The 14,785-nt window shown below is 44.6% G+C and overlaps 1 protein-coding gene across 5 annotated transcripts in view; it reads right to left on the reverse strand.

Annotated features, from left to right (window-relative positions):
- The window catches only part of TOM1L1 (target of myb1 like 1 membrane trafficking protein), a 163,014-nt gene that overhangs the window by 38,531 nt on the left and 109,698 nt on the right, over nucleotides 1–14,785 (reverse strand). For all 5 annotated transcript variants that reach the window (XM_083148655.1, XM_083148651.1, XM_083148650.1 and 2 more), the window contains exons 10-11: nucleotides 8,655–8,799; nucleotides 411–507 (exon numbers count right to left, since the gene is read on the reverse strand). In XM_083148655.1, the coding sequence (XP_083004781.1) occupies nucleotides 411–507; nucleotides 8,655–8,799 (242 nt within the window). The remainder of the gene's footprint in view (nucleotides 1–410; nucleotides 508–8,654; nucleotides 8,800–14,785) is intronic.

Here is a 14,785-nt window from a genome sequence, read left to right on the forward strand (position 1 = left end):
GGTCCACAAGTTCTAGTTACACCCCTGGGTAAAGGGTATAGGGCCATTGGGTCTACAGCAACTAGAGCAACATGCAGCAAGGTCGACATGGGTCTAGGTTGACATGTGTTAGGTCGACAGGGTCATTAGGTTGACACAAGCATTAGGTCATGGCCAAGGTTGACAGTCAAAAGGTCGACATAGGGTTTTTCACTGTTTTTTCACTATTCATTGTGTCAACATTTGTCAATATCAACAAAATGTATGTTGACCATATGCTGTCAGCCTAGACATTGTCTGTCAGCCATCCAGATACCACAAATTAAAGCTTTCAGACTGCACAAACAATATTATAAAATAGGACCTCTAAAAGTAGAGACAGTATAATATCAGCCAGAAACCAAAGATTATGGGGAAAAAAAAGGTCTCACGGGGTATTTACAGCATCCTTCAGTGCCAACAGGTCCAGCTGTGGATACATGGAGTTACTGAGGATGTCCTGACGAGGTGGATTTGCATTGAAAATATCTGCGAAGGAAAATTGTTATAAAACAAATGAGAATGTGTTACTCAAGTGAAAACATTATACTTATCATGGGATTTTTTACATCTTTATATATGACCAAAATTAATCAGTTTATGGACTTCCAATGTCCCTATGTTTCTGTAATACTGGCTGGGATGTATCAAACAAAAAAATGAGGTAAAAACCCAATCTTCTGGGTTTTTACCTCATTTTCATATGTATCAATGAGGGACTGCTGATTTTCCCACACAGAGGGTAATGCCAGCTTTTTCTGATGTTACCCTATAGAGGTCTGTGGGCTTCTTTCCACATCCCCCACAGCCCTGCACCGGACCCCACCCTCCCCTCACCTCCTGCTGTGCTGCCTGGACCCAGTGACCTCCTCCTCCCTAGCAGCAGTACTCCCCCCTCTAGGGGCAGGAACCCGGGAGTCCCTGTAGCCATCTGTAGCAGGAGGCTCCCTGGTGTAGGAGGTAAGAGGGACCCCAGGGGCACCCTCTCACCCAGCTCTGGTGGCTTCACAAAGGGCAGCACATTTCACAAGAGCTGTCCTTTGCAATACTAATCGATTCATTAGTACATATGGGATAAGTATCAATGCGATGTGTGCCAAGTTGTACCACAATTGCTTAGTACATCCCGCCAACTATCCTTTCACCACAAGGATCAGATGTAAATACAGTAATGGTAAAGGATTAAATGATTTCTATGGAATAATGCTGTATTCACTGTGAATAATCATTTTTGCTCTTTGTAAACAAATAGGACTTGAACTTCTGTACTGATTCAACAGTCCATAGGTCAACAACATATGGTCAACATGCATTAGGTCAACAGGTACATAGGTCAACTATTGTCATGACCAGCAGAGCCGTGTGACTCAAATGGTCCTTCCATGTCAATCACTCTGCATTCAAATTTTCACTGTGAGTGGCATTGCGTAAGTACAGATGGAGCCAGGCTCATTCAGACAGCCCCCGCCAGCTCCCACCAGGGGGCTCTTTGAGACGCTCACTCGCCTCGTGGCAACAGAGCTCCAACAACCGCCGCTGCCGACAGTCCCCCTCGCCTCCTGACCCCTCCCTTAACCCTGCCCTTCTCCCTGAAGCGGAGACGGGCAGGGTGCCGTTGCCCCGCCGCCAAAAGACTGGGACGCGCATGAGACGCACGCGCGTCCCAGTTCAATGAAGTCCCTGTCCGCAGGTGCTCGATAGAGGGGAGGTTCTGGTGGGCGCCGAGCAAAGTTGACAGGGGCTCCATCTGTACATAGGCGCATGTGCAGTGCGACCACAGCATATGCCCAGTCTACCGATAATTGCTCAGTTACGTGAACAATAAGCGTTGGGTTCAAAGTTATCTGGTTTACAAATATTTTGTAAAAATGAATCCATAGACTTTTCTAACGGCACACTATTAACCTAAATGATTAGCCAATACTGAAAGTATTAAATATATCTAAAACCAAAATGATTTAAAATGTAAGATATAGTATTGGGATGATGTTTCTGCGGGAAAAAAAAAGAAGAATGGCTGATTTGTACTTCAGAGTGAAGATATAAGAATGTAGTAACAGGTGGTAGTCAGCCTGGGAGAAAGCACTAGAACTTCTATGTCGGTAGTCTGGCTGGGAAAACTTCCTGTGTTTATGTTCTAAGGCACTGGTTCCCAAACTGTGTGCCTAGGCACCCTGGTGTGCCTTGGGACACTTGCAGGGAAGCCTTGGTTTGGTGGTCCAGGATTAATTGAAATTAAAATTGGTCAGTATAATAGGCAAAACTAGTGCTTGTGGCTTCTCATCATAAAATATATGGAAAAACAGAAGTGAATCCTGTCCCTCACCACATAACTGACCTTAAGGATGACATAGAAACAAAACTTGCTTAATTTAATATTTTTTTCTGCATTTCTCAATTAAAAAATTTGGGCCGAAGGGCGCCATCACAAAAATTCTTATACTCTAGGGCGCCGTGATTCAAAAAAGTTTGGGAATCACTGTTCTAAGAAATTATTAGTATGAAGTTAAGTACAATTACTACTCAGTACAGTTGTTATCTAGGCAACCAGTGGCGGGGTCTGGTGAGGAGACCTGTAGGCTGATTAGACTAAAATAGCCTTACAAAAATTTAACAAGTCAGCTTGGTTACTCAGGCAACGCCTCTTAACCTCCATATCCTTTTTGCTTATCTATTTACAGTATTAAAAAGTCCTCCCATTCTTTTTTGTTGTGCAAGAGAAAAATATTCCATAACAAAAATAATATTTATTCGTTTTAAGTGAAAGACTCCATGGTTTTGCATAAAACACATAGATTGAAATTAGTTTAAATTCTCAGGAATGTTATGATGGGAAATATGTGTCAAATTAAAGAAATCCTGCTGGCAATATGGCTAGTTACTGTACCTAAGGTGTTTGGAGAGTGCATCTGACTTATTATAATACATGGTCGGCAACTGCATATTGAAATGCAACCAATTCCGTGCAATGGGGTTAACTGAGATGGAAGTTCTATTGAAGATGGGATCGTGCTATGGTCAATAAATCAGAATAAACTTCTAATTTATTTAGCACCTTCTAAAAAGAAAATAGAATCTGATTGGTTGCCCATAGCAACATACCATCGTCGGTAGAACTCCCATCTTAGTAAATAAACCGCAATGCTTCTATACCAACCCGTACTGTTTTCTGTTTGCGGCTCATTTCATTGTAGCGCATTTAAAGGGCCAGATTCAATTAGCTGCAGTTAATTACTCTATAGATACTGTGGGCTAATTGATCTGCCAGGGCTATTCAATTAAAGGCTGTGTCTGCCCACGATGATCCCACAGATTGCATTTAACAGAGATTTTGAAGCAAACATGGTGAAACTCGAATCCATAATTAATGCCCTGATTGCAGCTACTGCGGACATGTCAACCTCCCGGAACTGTGGGATTCTACGGGTTAACACCCATTAGCAGTGTATCTACCATGCAAGGTAAAGGGGCTGTACATGAATATCCCCATGCTTAAAAAGCCCAAGGCTACCACTCTTCTAGCAAGGTAAATTACCAATTATATTTTAATCTGACCCAAAACATGTTGTTGCACGTGGGGGATGCTATTCATTTTTTCACATTAATTTTAATAGCCCCTATTCCTTTTTACAGTCCATGAAAACAATGAAATATTATCCTTAAGACAAGAGCCTATAAATACTTTAAAAATGATAGAGGTGCTATACTGTCATTTTTACAAATAAACTTGATAAACTTACTGATCGCATGCAGGTTGTTAAGTCATAGAAAATCCTATTGCATTTTGAACTAAGAATCAATATATGACTTTATAAGGGAATCACAATTGGTTTCATGCAGCTGAATGAGAGATGAGTAGGATTAATATAATTAGAAGATTGAATAATAACCCGAAGATCCAGACTTTTTAGCACACACAAACTACATAATTACACTACATAAAAGATTAATTAAAATAAATGGATGTGTAATTAATCTGCACGTCCGCCCCATATTAGATTACAGAGCATAGACTAATTGACATTTCTCTTGTCTGAATATGTGGAAATCTTTTAGAACAAATACATTGTTTCCATCATTTTAAAACACACAATTTTGTCCCAATTATTCGGCTGTCAGAAAAAACGGGATTTTTTAAATCTAAGTATTCATTTGCAAGCATTTTCACTCATTTTTAAGTCCTTTTTTGAGACTGCAGCAACCCGGCATTTGCGAGGTGAAGCTCCCCATAGCGTCCTGGCAATAAGCTGGGTTGCTGATGTCATTGGGGGCAGGGTGGAGTGATGGCGCATCATCAGAGGTGGGGGAAGAGGCAGCGCTTGGAGGCCGACCTGGATAAAACATTTCTTTTAACCTGGATCGGAATGCCGGGTTGCTGGACCTCAGTTTTTTTTCAAATTGATGTTTCACACCGCACATTGACCTGGGTCGACCCGGCAACAATCTGGGTAATTTGTGTGGTGTAAAAGGGGTATGAGAAAGGCATCCATTTTGAATTTAGCGGGTTATTCAGACCTGATCGTTAATGATTTTCGATCTACTGTGCATCCATATGGATCATAGCGTGCATGCACAAGGCCATACTGCAATAATATCCAGCATCTTTTTTAAATGCAAGCCTGCGCAACTTGACTGACAAGAAGGAGGCCTAAGAATATGTTAGAGGAAACATAATCTAACTGACCACCTGTACGGATTTAAACATTTTTAGAAACGCCAGCCCCGCCAGCCGTCGCCAGGGGGCACGTGTACGGGATGCTCACGCGCCTTGTGGCAACAGAGCTCCCCACTGCCTTCTGCTGCCTCACCTGCTGCCAACAATGGTCCCCATTGGGGGTGATTCTAGTTCATTCGTTTCGATGTTTGGGGGTCTGCGCATGCGCAAGCGTGTATTTGTGCATGTACTTACCCCGGCAACGAACGGCCTTGGTAAGTTACAATTATAATCGCCGGTCTGCCTGCCCCCTCTTTGTCCAGACACATGCAAATAAAAGTCATTTTCCACTGACTTCTATTTGTGAAGGCAGGATGAATAATTCCACGGTCGGTGACCGTCTAATGATTTCTCCTGCAGCAAAGGCATGCGAGGAGATGTGTTTTCATTACACATCTCCTTGCATGGTACCGAGGTTTGGCGGGTATTTGGCGGGGTGGCATATTAAGTGCTCGGGTTCGGTAAGCTGCAATGTTTGCAGTTTAACAAGCAAACTTGAATCAGGCCCTTTGTCCCTCCTGGAATGGGTCATGTTGGGAGGTTTGTGAGTAATGGAGGGGTGAGCAGCTGCAAGTCACATGACATAGAAGCAGCTGGAACCACTTACAGCAGTTACAGAGGCTATAACTGAGCATTAGGAGTGTGAGTGAGAGAGCTCTGTGGTGAGGCAGAATGGTGGTGAATGTTGTCTGGTACCCATAGGGAGAATGACAGCAGGCAGTACTGTGCAGTGACAGAAGCAGTCCCTCCAAGATGGAGATGAATTTCGCTAGAGACTCGCCATGAAGGGGACTTATAGAAGATCCGAAGGGTACTTGTGTACTAGCACGGCGCCCACGATATTTGGTCGCACGACATAAAATTGCATCGCATCGTATGGCATACACCCGATGCACTGCGATGCGATTTAAAATTGTATAAGCCCCCTATACGATGTTTAATTGTATAAGCACCCTAATGGGTATTCCGCGTCCCCTCGCGGGGCGCGCAGTGCTCGCCACGCTTCGGGCTCGGTGGCTTGCTGCGCTCGCCACACTATATAAAATCAACTCCACGCCGACGTGGATAGTGGGGGTATGAAAAGGTAGTACAGTAGGACGCATACTGCTGCCCCTCGCGGGCTGGCTGCGCTCGCCACGCTTCGGGTTGGCGTTGATAGTGGGGGTGCCGTTGGGGTGCTTTCAACATATTAATTACCCAACACGTTTAATTAACTTATAGGGGCCACTACAAGGTGCTTATACAATTTTAAATCACATACCATTGTATATGCGATAGAATGGCATACAATGCCATATAATTCGATGGCATACAATTTAAAATTGTATACCATAGCATACCATCGCATGCCTTATGGTCTGCGATGCGAGCGACGCCGTGCTAGTACACAAGTACCATCCGAAGTTCTGCAATATCCAGTCACAGTACCACTGTTCCCTGTACAGCATCCAGTACTATGGGTACCAGGCCGGTGTTCACTCGCAGAATTGCAGGCCCCATCCAGTCACAGTCACTAGTATCAGTCAGTGTTATTCTTGTTCTCATAGATGTATAGATGCATATGTTGTGTTAGCGAAACATTACTTTGTATGATCACTTACTGTATACATGCCAAGTACAACTGATCTATGTTATCAGGTCCATGTACAAAAAAATCCCTTTGTGTCTGAAGAAAACCTCCTTACCTCTCAGGTAAAACAAGATAAACATGTAACCCAATAGCACACCTGTATCAGATGTATCAGGCAGATACTGTATGTTCATGTAGTTCAGTGGGTAATAAAAATAAACATTTGTATTGATTCCTTTTTACTAAGAATTCCGGCTGAACTTTGCGCAGTATATCAATTACATACACCGAAACTCAGAGAAGGTACAGAACACACCACACACAAAACATGAGACTTGCATGAATTTACATTAGGGTCAGTCTGCTAGAGCACTATCTCTGAAGGATCTATAGAAATGTGCACAGCAGGAGGAAATCCACTCACAGGATAAAATGGATTTGAAGAGTTCAATTGAAGGAGGTAGACTGCTGTTCTCTCATTGTAGCCATATATGGTGGGTACGGAACCAGCACAGCTAAATCTAACAAGGTGTGCCTTTAAGTTAGGTATAAAGTTAATGCAGATACATTATATAAATTGTGTATTTTACAGAGCATTGTTGACACCTGTAATTAATTAACTACAAATACCTTCACCTCATTTTAAGCATATTCACTAAAGGAAGAACTAAGCCACAAACAACAACACAAAAGTGTGTGTATATATATATATATATATATATATATATATATATATATATATATATATTATCTATCTATCTATCTATCTATCTATCTATCTATCTATCTATCTATCTATCTATCTATCTAGACCTGGACCGGCACTCCCCACAGGAAAGCAATGTCGCTGCGTGCCTTTGTTGAAAGTAGAATAGACAGCAAGGTCCCACCTTCCCGGAGGTTACTGGAACACACACGTCACTGCAGCTTAGGAAATCATCAAGTGCTTTATTGACCTCGACGGGCCGTTTCGGGGTAACACCCCGTTTTCAAGAGGATACAACACAATATAAACACAACATTTAAATAGGGCTCCTTGGCGCCAGAATTCACTACTCACCGCCCCCACTCCTCACCAGGCTGCCCCGTGCAATCAGGCGCATGGATACCGCGTCAGCGTCTCACACCCGCTGACGCCATTACCATGGTAACCAGACCACGCGTTGAGCCGCCGGGAGACAGTGTCATCCGACTTCCTTTACCTCAGCCAATCAAACCAGGCACCTCGGGATAGCGTCAGCGGCTTTCACCCGCCCCAACAAATGCCCGTTCTCAATGTTCATTTTATTATTGTGTACTCCTCTTTGTATCTTGTATGTATTATTTTTTTTTGTGTTTTGTACAGGTAACCATGGCACAGAATATCACTCTGATAGCCACGGCTGACTCCTTCGGTCTGACAGCCAGGTTACCATGGGAACGCGTTGGGGCGGGTGAGAGCCGCTGACGCTGTCCCGAGGTGCCTGGTTTGATTGGCTGAGGTAGAGGAAGTCGGATGACACTGTCTCCCGGCGGCTCAACGCGTGGTCTGGTTACCATGGTAACGGCGTCAGCGGGTGTGAGACGCTGACGCGGTATCCATGCGCCTGATTGCACGGGGCAGCCCGGTGAGGAGTGGGGGCGGTGAGTAGTGAATTCTGGCGCCAAGGAGCCCTATTTAAATGTTGTGTTTATATTGTGTTGTATCCTCTTGAAAACGGGGTGTTACCCCGAAACGGCCCGACGAGGTCAATAAAGCACTTGATGATTTCCTAAGCTGCAGTGACGTGTGTGTTCCAGTAACCTCCGGGAAGGTGGGACCTTGCTGTCTATCTATCTATCTATCTATCTATCTATCTATCTATCTATCTATCTATCTATCTATCTATCTATATATATATAGGCTTCGGTTGTTCTATACAAATGAACAACTGCATACCGGTGCCTTCCTGGATGTTGAAGTATATAGACAGGATCCGGGGGACCTTGATGGGGTTACCCCAGGAAAGGAGGCGGCACTCAGACGGCTTTTTTAAAGATGTTTATAAAAGTTTGCAGATCAAAACATAGCTGTGGTCAACGTTTCGAGACTGCTAGAGTCTCGTCCTCTGGGCGTGCGCTGAAAGTGCAAGGTGCAAACTTTTATAAACATCTTCAAAAAAGCCATCTGAGTGCCGCCTCCTTTCCTGGGGTAACCCCATCAAGGTCCCCCGGGTTCCTGTCTATATACTTCAACATCCAGGAAGTGTCGCTAAAGAAACACATGTATTTCCCCAATCCTGTCCTGTGACACAAGGAAGTTAGAAAATCATATTAACTTAATTTTGCAATGCTAAAGCATGGTGACACTACTTCATTTTCACTGTTACTTACCGGAATTGTGAGTTTTTTGTGGAGTGGCCCCTGGAAGAACAGCAGGCATGGGGAACCCATTGGTCTGATTCTGTGCGCTAGGTAGTGGAGTAAGGCTGATTTCAATGAGCTCACTTGAAGGAGCTGAAGGTTCATTGATAAATGTCTGAAAGAACAATACAAATTAATTTAAAAATCTCCTCCTATGTTAGGGGCGCCACCAGGTGGTACTAGGTGGTGATGTTGATTGTTATGATTACACTTGCCCAGCTGTCCTCTAGCCTCTGGCTAGCTAGAGCTTCAGCTCTAACCCACTTTCCCCAACGGATTAGGTCCACCAGGTACCGGGGTGCTGCCAGGACTTACTAGGGGACAATGAGACTAGGTGACTATTGGAGACTGGGCAAGGTAATAAGGAACACCAGGGAAGGGTACCCATAAACAGGATAAAACATGCTGAACCCCCAAAATAACACAGGCAAAACTAACACAGGTATATAACTTAAAAGAATAACAAAGGTGCAGTATAAGCTGGGAAGGTCACTGATAGAGCAGAGCACCACTAATAAGTATGACTGCTACTTTGCACAAGGTTTAACATATAAATTAACACAGGGTTAAATGCAACAATGCATAAGATGTTATTGCAGCATAATATAAATTCAAGGTTCTAGACTACAGCAGGACAAGAGTTCAGACTCGATAAACAGACAGGGTTCAGGTTTTTTAGGCTGTATAAACAGACATAGGGGGTGACTCTAATTGACTCGGTAAGTCCTTGTGATGCCGCCCCAAGCAAGTTCTTGTGACACCACCCCAGTGAATACCCACCCCACTAACCGCCATTTCCCCTCGCATGTGCCGGTAGCAGGAGAGCTCATTTGATGGTTACCGACCATTGATTGATTTCTCCTGCCTTCGCAAATACAAGTCAGTGGAAACTGACTTATAATTGCGGGATCCGGGACAGAGACCAGAGACTTCATGTGATGTCAGCCGCACACCCCCCAGAAACTTTGTCCCCCCGCATTCCCATAGGAATGCCCATCCCTCCTGGCTGCAAACAGCCCAGCAACATTGTAAATCGCCGAGGCCATTCGCAGTCATGGTTTGCATATGCGCAGAAATGCGCATGTGCAAACCCTGACCATCGGGGCAGGGGCTGAATTTGTTGCACTGAGAATGAACTAAAATCAGCCCCATAGTTCAAAACCCCAGGACTTAGCTTAACAGTCAGCAGAATACTGGAAGCTGGAACTAGGACTCAGACAGGCATCTTGGAAGCTGGAGTAATGAGACTCAGGATACAAGCAAGGACCGGAACCAGGTACAGCAGGAACTAGAACCTCAAGGAAAGAACCTATAACCAGCCTCAGGCAAAGACCAGGGTGGAAAATATATAGGAAGCAAGTCCCAATCAAGATGGCTGGGAATGGACAAGCCTCTCTAGGAAATTGTATTCAATAAAAATAACCACACTATTTCATTATGTATGCTTCTTCTAATAATTATTATGATCACTAGTATCATGTATTATTATTATTTTTAATATATAAAAGATGCAGTGAGCAATACAAAATACCCTATTAGTGGTAATAACAAAATGGCCCTTATTCTGATCGGTGCGGATATTCCCGCATTCTTACGGTGCGGTCCGCACGCCACGGTGTTTTGCCGCGTGCGGCCATCGTCCGTAGAAACGCCCACGTGTCCTCCGCATTCGGACGGACTCACTCTTTAAGAACAGGGCGTGTTTACGGACGACATACAAACCATGCGTGTGCGGGAGAAACACTCAGATTCGGCACGGTATTACAGAGTATTACAGAGTATGCTCGGGAATACCGCATCCGAACGGGAGCCAAGCGGTGCTACCGCACGTAAGCGGAGTATTTACGCCAAACAACCCACTATGAAGTATCTTCTGCTATACATCACATGACCCACTTATTCAATTACCTATCCTCATAAAAAACTGCTTATTTGGAATTGGAATCAATTAGATTCCAATATATCCTTACAAGCATGCCTAACACATGCATTGCACACATTAACCCTTACAGCAATTGAAGTGCAATGGTTTGTATTACACCCTGTGTAAAAGATTATAAACAATCTACACATATACTATTTAAAGTGCAAATAAAACCAACAACTGTGAACTTGCATAAAGAATTTATTAAACCACACAATTAACATAACTAAAAAAAAATAGAAAATTATAATTTAAAGAAGCTGATCTTTCAGGTCCTGCAGGTCTGCTTGAGCCAGCCACAGATGGTGCTCCAGTCGCAGGAGGGCCCCACGCACCCCCTCATCTGCCGGTGTGGTGTCATCTGTGGGCATGTCAAAGGGGCAACAATTAGTCATGTTATTCTTGCATACATTTCACATACTGCGACATAAATTGCACAAATGCTTGGTGACATGTGTGTATATATATATATATCTATGTAGAGCATGGGTCCTCAAACTGCGGCCCTCCAGATGTTGTGAAACTACAAATCCCAGCATGCCTTGCCACAGTTTTGCTATAAGGAAGTGTTAAAACTGTGGCAAGGCATGCCGGGATTTGTAGTTTCACAACATCTGGAGGGCCGCAGTTTGAGGACCCATGATGTAGAGAGATAGAGACACACATAGATAAATAGATATGACACATACATATATACATACATGCTAACTTATTTACTACATACTGTCTTTTTCGGCCTATACCCTTTACTCTGCAGAAGACATAACAGTCATATTGTTTCTTCTCAGTCACAACCCACCCATGACTAACCAATGACAAGCAGGTCATGGCCTCCGTCAATAAGAACTTGTCACAATCTGCTCAGTCTAAGTTCAGTGATGGTTCGTGGCATGGGAGTAATGCAAATGTCAGGAATGCACAGTACACATCCTCAAAATCATAATTCTGTCTAAAGCAACCTACAATTCTGTGAGGGAAAAATAAAAATCCGAACTACAGGGGGTGTTTAGGTAGAGGAGGCTCCTGGGACACTGGCAACTTCTGACTCCATTCCAAGGTAGGCCGGGACATACTCCATTTATAGCATACATCCTAGAGTTTATAAATAACATTCACCAACAATATAGATTCCACTATTTGATGGGTCATAATCAACGCTTGCAGCAGGTCCACAAATGATCCACTCATCCCTTTACGCCAGGATCCTGTTTAACTACAACGGTTATGTGGCAGTCAAAATGGAGCTCCAAGCCATCCCACAAACCGGTGTAATTCAGAGGTGTCCTGGATGAAAGGGATGCCTTGGACACCCCATCTAACCCGTACCTGTATCTGTAGCTACCCACTTTGGGGTCTATATGAATAGTATGGGAAAAAATTTTTTTATCACCAGTGCTACATAAAAAATACCAGTACAACTACTTCATGAATGATGCATTATGTTAACATACCGATCTGCTGATCTTCCGGGGCCTGGCACGCCTCCTCCCCTTCATCATCCGAGTCCTCCGGGGCAACCGTGGCCTCCTCCGAACCCTCCTCCGCCAGCTCCTCTGCACCAACAACCTCCTCCTCCAACACCTCCTCCTCCTCCAACACCTCCTCCTCCTCCAACACCTCCTCCTCCTCCAACACCTCCTCCTCCTCCTCCTCCTCCTCCTCCTCCTCCACCACCACCTCCTCCTCCACCTCCTCCTCCGCCACCAACACCTCCTCCTCCGCAACCATCTCCTCCTCCTCCACTTCCTCCTCCTCCACCATTGCCGCCACCTCCTCCTCCGGGTCTTGGGCCTCCTCCTGTGCCAGGGCAGCCTCCGCCTCTTCACGGGCCTGTTGTGCTTGGGCTCGTGCTGTGTGTTAGAAAAAAACATCATGGTCAATGTGGGGTCATTGGGGCACATGTATTAATCCATAACAAGACATACATGGAAGGGTGATAATGATGGCAAACGATGCAGGAAAGTAGCTCCTTACTGTTAATGGATTCAAAATTGTGACATTTAAAGTAGTATGTGATTGGTAGTAATTTGTTCACACATTACAACCCAGGCATTTAGCAATGTGTAACACATATTAGATCTGGCACATTGTATGCATCATAATCCTCAATGCTATGGCATTACATATAAAAGCCACATGACTGCATGTTAACCAGGAAGAAGCACACATAACAGTCTATGGACTTTTAAACCCATGGACACCCACTTATCATGAGACACATTTTATTGTTTATATATGCTATGTTGTAAGTGCGAAATTTCATAGCTAAAATACTCACATTCAGCAATTTCGCCCCTGAGTTGCTCAAGCAGCTGGGGCTGGCGCCTGCGGAGGTCCGACCACCGCCTCTCCAGCTGCCCGAGGGACCTCCGCACCCGAGTGCGGGCGTAAATTCGGCGCCCTGCCGCTGCATAGGCCCTCCGCTTATGCCTGTTGGTTATGAAGGGCCCTGCACGGCCCAGCCTTGTCTCCATGACGGAGACAAGAACCCTCAGCTCCGCATGTGTGAAGGGTTCTGCCCTTCGTGTCTCCGCCATGTTGACAATGGCATCTATCAACCAATCAGCTGGTGGCATTGGTTGATCACAGTTATTTGTGTTAATAACTTTATTGTTCATCTTTACATGAACAGCGTCTCTGCGCCAACACAAATGGTGAAAAATTCGCTTGCCTTCCAAACAGTAGTGTTGATGTATGGCAATGAACAAATCTGATATATATAAAACACAGTGTGTATGCACTTAGCAAATCCAATGACGCCTCGCTCCGCCAAGCAACGCGTGCTATAGCTTAGCAACGCATAGCTGTACTTAGCATTATTTACTCTATGCATCTATGTGTATGCGTACATTTATGTGTAAAAGACACATACACACACTTGCAGGTATCCTGAGACCAGCATTATACAACAGCCCTGCCTGCCTGCCTGCCTGCCTGCCTGCCTGCCTGCTCCTTGAAATGTTGAAACATGTGAATAAATTCTAATATCATATATATATATATATATATATATATATATATATATATATATATATATATATCTGCAAACAAATCAGACATCAACACATGAAAAAATCCAAAACACATTACAGAATAAATCAATGTACTCACCAGTCATCAGGGATAGTATCAACTACAATAATGAAGATATAACAAACACATAAGATCCCTTTAACAAGGTATAATAATTAGCACCAATATTTATCTTCCCCCCAAACTAAGCACATATGATAAATATCTCCTATTTCTTTGCCATTAGGAGGGCAGGCTGGCTAATTTTCGTGTTGTAACACTGACAACTAACACACTGTACTTATTTGAAGGGGTGATTTGTACAATAATTGGTGTGTTCTGTCAACTCAATAACATGTACCTGAAGTATCTTTGCGCCACAGAGTCCCGCAGCTGGTATCCCCTCCGGCATTCAGGGGCGCGGGATGGGCGCATGGGCGGATCTTGCGGCTCAGATGGTACCTCCCACTCATCAAAGGGTATCTCACGCCGCACAGCAATGTTGTGGAAAAATATACACAGGCCCACGATCCTCGACACCATTTCAGGCGCATATTGTAAGTCACCACCAGTGCGGTGGAGCACTCTAAATCGACCTTTTAAAAGGCCAATTGAGCGCTCCACCACTTGCCTGGTGGCAACATGCGCCCGATTGAATGCCTCCTGTGGGCCCGGTGCTGGGTAGCTGTACGGCGTAAGTAGCCAGGGCGTACATGGGTAACCGGAGTCACCCAGAACCCACGCATCACGGCCTTCCAGCTCTTGGAGTCTATGCCATATCCCGGTTTGTCGGATGACATGAGAGTCATGGGCACTTCCGGGAAACTTCGAGTTGAAGGCGAGAATCTCCATGGATGGGCCACATACCACCATCACGTTCAGTGAGTGGAACAATTTGCGGTTCCTATATATCTTCTCACTTCGAGATGGAGGCACAAATGGTACATGGGTGCCATCCACAGCCCCTATCACATTAGGGAAGCCAGCAATTTGATGGAAGGCCTGCTGGCTTCTGCGCAGGGTCTCAGTGGCAAATGTCATGGCCATGAAGTGCCCCTTGCGCCTGAACATGGCCGACGTCACACGCCTCAGGATTCGGCAGAAGGCCGGCTGAGATATTCCAGCAAGTACTGCCACTACTTGTTGGAATGATCCTGAGGCGCAG

The sequence above is a fragment of the Crinia signifera genome, chromosome 6 (genome assembly GCF_055691185.1).
Source record: "Crinia signifera chromosome 6, ASM5569118v1, whole genome shotgun sequence".
NCBI lineage: Eukaryota > Metazoa > Chordata > Amphibia > Anura > Myobatrachidae > Crinia > Crinia signifera.